The following is a 4,330-nucleotide window of genomic DNA, read 5'->3' as shown; positions in this document are numbered from 1 at the left end:
CAGTATGTCTTTGATTATCTCACATAGATGCCATTTCCATTCTAAATTATTTTCTAGCAACAACAGTAAGTGAAATCAATATTGTGGAACCTTTTAGTAATTTTAATGGTTGATATGTTCAATTTTAATTGTTTTTTTTTCAAATACGTCAGTGCAAATAATGGAATGATATTGACTAAGAAAGTTTGGGCCCAGTTTACGTGGAAAAGCAGACATTTTGCTTTTTACTTCGCAGTTTTTTGTACGTCGATCCAATCGTGTATGTGTATATATACTTTGCCGTGTTGCTCTTCCAAATTACTTTCCAATTCCTACAACGGAGCCTATGTACTTTTTCTTCTCCATTGTTGTTAAGATGCAGGGCGAGGGAATTAGGTGCTTGAAACTATTTCATGCTTCAATAGTTGTGGTGCTAATTTTGCTACAATATTGCAACCTTTCCCTATCCCTTGAATTCAATAATATTTCTTCAGGAGTAGCAGGCCACAAGCATATTGCTAAGGTGCTGAAGGTGATCAGGTGCATAGAGAGGGAAAGGGAAGCTCTCCTTGCAATCAAACAAGACCTTGTGGATGACTACAATAGCCTCTCTTCGTGGGGCAGTGAAGCCCAAAAACAAGATTGTTGTGCATCATGGATAGGAGTCTACTGTGACGAATATACGGGCCACGTTGTCAAACTTGATCTTAGTGGAGGATACTTTCTTGGTGGTCGAATATCAAGTCAGGTTGGAAACCTTACCCACTTGCAATATTTTGATTTCAATGGGAATGACTTTAACAATGTAGAAAATCTGAATTCCTGGCTCCCTCGTCTTTCTTCTTTAACATATTTAGACCTGAGTTACAACAATCTCAGTAATGTTCCTGACTGGCTGGAAATAGTTAGTAAGCTTCCTAAACTTACAAACTTGACATTAATAGGGTGTGGTCTTTCTTCTCCTGCAATTCATTCCAGTACTCTTTTTAACATAAATTCTTCTAAATCTCTTGCTCATGTTGATCTCAGTTTCAACCAACTCACATCTTCTTCAATATTTTTATGGTTGTCCAACTTCAGTACCAGCCTTGTTCAACTTGGCCTCTCTCGCAATAACTTCACGGGTTCACTTCCTGATGTTTTTGGAAACATGAGCTCTCTTGCCTATCTTGATCTCTCCCATAACCAAATTGAAGGAGGGATTCCACAATCTTTTTCCGAGTTATGTAGTTTGCAAGCATTGCTCTTTCGCAACAACATTTTGAGTATACAACTTTCCAAGCTAGTTCAAACATTAATGTCTACATGCTCTGATAAGAACTCATTAGAGACTCTAAGCCTCTCAAACAATTCTCTTTCTGAATCAATTCCTAATCTCAAAAACTTTTCGTCATTGAAAAAATTAGACCTCTATGACAATCAATTGAGTGGAACAATGCCTGAAAACATTGGCCATATGTCTACGCTTGAGACTATCCGCCTTGGTATGAATGCTTTGGAAGGTGTGGTTTCAGAAAGCCACTTCTCCAATCTCTCTAGATTAATAATTTTGGATTTGTCCTCTACCTCACTAGCTTTAGACTTCAATTCTAATTGGGTTCCTCCTTTCCAATTGGTTTCCATATATTTGGGGTTTTGCAAGATGGGTCCACATTTTCCAAAATGGCTTAAGACTCAGAAAAGTTATTTGGATCTTGATATTTCTAATGCAGGCATTTCTGATATCCTTCCAAGTTGGTTTTGGGGCACGCTGCATCATGATCATGAAATTAATTCTATAGATATCTCCAACAACCGAATTAGAGGAATAATTCCAAATTCAAGATTTGAGTTTACCTCATCTTCCCCTCCTGATGTGAATTTGAGTTGGAACCAATTGGAAGGTTCAATCCCTTCATTCCTTTCCAAAGCGTCATCTCTTGATCTCTCCAACAATAAGCTTTCAGGGCCAATTTCTTTCTTGTGTCCAAAGACTCCAAATGAGGTTAGCACATTATACTTTCTTGATCTCTCAAGCAACAATTTATATGAAAAACTTCCTAATTGTTGGACACATTTTGAAAATCTAGTCATTCTAGATTTGAGTGACAATTCCATTTTAGGGAAAATTCCTACCACAATGGGCTTTTTATCTTCTATTCAAACACTGAAACTAAATAACAATAGGTTTGTTGGGGAATTGCCTTCATCCTTGAACAACTGTACAAGTCTCATAGTTTTTGATGTTGGGGAAAATAAATTATCAGGTTTTATACCTGAATGGTTAGGGGTTGGACTTCCAAATTTGGCTATCCTTATACTCCGTTCTAATCACTTCTATGGAAGCATTCCATCACAATTGTGTAATATGAGAGGCATTCAAATTCTGGATTTCTCGATGAATAACATCTCTGGAAGTATACCCAAATGCCTTGACAATTTGACTAATTTGGCTCAAAAAGGAAGTTCAAGTCTAACTCTCAATCATACCTATAATGTAACCTTGATTGGCAAGTGGGAGTATTATGAAGATGAATCATCCTTGATATGGAAAGGCATAATGTCCAAATACAAAAGTACTCTGGGGCTTGTAAAGAGTATTCATCTGTCAAGCAACCGATTAACAGGGGAGATTCCTAGTGAAATCACTAATCTTGTGGGGTTGGTTTCCTTAAACTTGTCAAGAAACAACTTAACAGGTCAAATAACTCCAAAGATCGGGAAGTTGCAGTCTTTAGATTTGCTTGATTTGTCAAACAACCAAATACATGGTACAATTCCAACAAGTCTCTTTGGAATATCTGGCCTTGGTAAGTTGGACTTGTCCAACAACAACTTGTCTGGAAAAATTCCCATGGGGTCTCAGCTTCAAACCTATGAGCCTTCTGTTTTTGCCGGAAATCCTCTCCTTTGTGGAATTCCACTTGAACAAATGTGCTCTCCTGAGGAAACAACTCCAGAGGAGCAACCGGTTGAGAATCAAGATGAAGATAATGACGAGTTTATAACACTGGGATTTTACGTGAGTTTGGGGCTTGGATTTATCATTGGATTTTGGGGAGTTTGTGGGAGTTTGATATTCATCAGGTCATGGAGATACACATACTACAAGTTCTTGAACAGTGTATATGATTGGCTTTATGTAAGAGTGGCTTTGATCAGGCGAAGAAGAATGATTGATGGTTAAATTGTAAGTACTCTTCCACGCAACAAATATTATTACTGCAGTTTTTAGTCTTTTAATTCGGGAAGCTAAGTGCAATTTTATACATATAACTATAGTGTAATGATATGGCATATTTGCCGTCATGATTAATATCATTTTGGTCCCTCTAATTGTCTTTACATTTATGACTAATATATGCTATGGTTTTTCTGAATCTTTTTAGCTCGTGCATCTACCGTTCGTAACCATGATCCCTTTCAGCTGGAGAAGAAGGAGATTGAAGAGTGCAATTTGAAGTTATTGTTTTGTGAAAGTGTTTAGATTATCTTTGAGGGGTTAATTAGGTGTTTTTAATCCCTTTTACTAAGTGTATCATTATATCCTTTTCAATAAATTTCCTTAAGAAACTTGTAAGAACTTATTAATCAAGTTATAGACAGAAAAAGCAAATTGATAATTCAATCAAAATTTGATAGATTAACATTGAGAACATCGTACATTACATTAGCAGATAATTCAATCAATATATCTAACATCATCAATTGCTGGTTCTTTAGGGTTGAGATCAGATCAGACTGCATTATCTTGACCAGGGTCGGATCTATATAGGGATCGAGGGTGGTCCCGGGACCCTTTGAACATCGAAGAAATGCTTGTGAAGAACCTCGGAGGACAAGCCTAAACCCTAGGCGGAGCTCTACGAAGGACTCGATAGGATAAATTATAGTGAATTAATAGGATAACATAGTAGATATAAGAGTCACAATTCTCTGGGTTGTATTTGCCGGAAAGCTTGAGTTGCAGAATCGGCAAAATGAAGAAGGGTTGTGCTTTGGCACCTTGCTTTTTTACTTTAAGAAACGTTGTCATTTTGCATTCTTTCTATCCCTTTTCTAATTTGGACCCACCATCTTCTATTTAAATATTTTTTTTTTATCCCAATTTTGTCGTTCGCCCTTTTTTCTATCCCCTGCAGAAGTATTATATGCTAAATATGTTTTTTAACCTTTTAAATTACTAGTATGATTTCACCTCTTAATTATTAATATCTCAAAAGAAATAACCCCTTTCAAGTTAAGAGTATCTTAATAATAAAAAATTAAAAAAAAAACACCCTTTAATTTACTTGTTCTCAAGAAAGACTTTTCAAGTTATTAGATGTCAAGAAAAATTGACACTGAAAATTTTACAAAACTTTTAATCTTC

General features: G+C 36.2%; 1 protein-coding gene across 1 annotated transcript; it reads left to right on the top strand.

The window, feature by feature from the left end:
• LOC103957418 (receptor-like protein EIX2) lies at nt 1–3,614 on the top strand. Its single transcript, XM_009369570.3, has 2 exons — nt 1–3,148; nt 3,348–3,614. The coding sequence occupies exon 1, from the start codon at nt 326–328 to the stop codon at nt 3,143–3,145; it is 2,820 nt and encodes a 939-aa protein (XP_009367845.2). The 5' UTR covers nt 1–325; the 3' UTR covers nt 3,146–3,148; nt 3,348–3,614.
• Nucleotides 3,615–4,330: the final 716 nt, after the last annotated feature.

This window comes from the organism of the source record quoted next, unplaced genomic scaffold, assembly GCF_019419815.1.
Source record: "Pyrus x bretschneideri cultivar Hongxiangsu unplaced genomic scaffold, Pyrus_bretschneideri_v1 Contig40, whole genome shotgun sequence".
Classification (NCBI taxonomy): Eukaryota; Viridiplantae; Streptophyta; class Magnoliopsida; order Rosales; family Rosaceae; genus Pyrus; species Pyrus x bretschneideri.
This window is presented reverse-complemented; position numbering and strand designations above follow the sequence as displayed.

Coding starts and splice junctions, on each gene's coding strand:
- LOC103957418 (XM_009369570.3), top strand. CDS start 326: ATGTACTTTTTCTTCTCCATTGTTGTTAAGATGCAGGGCGAGGGAATT.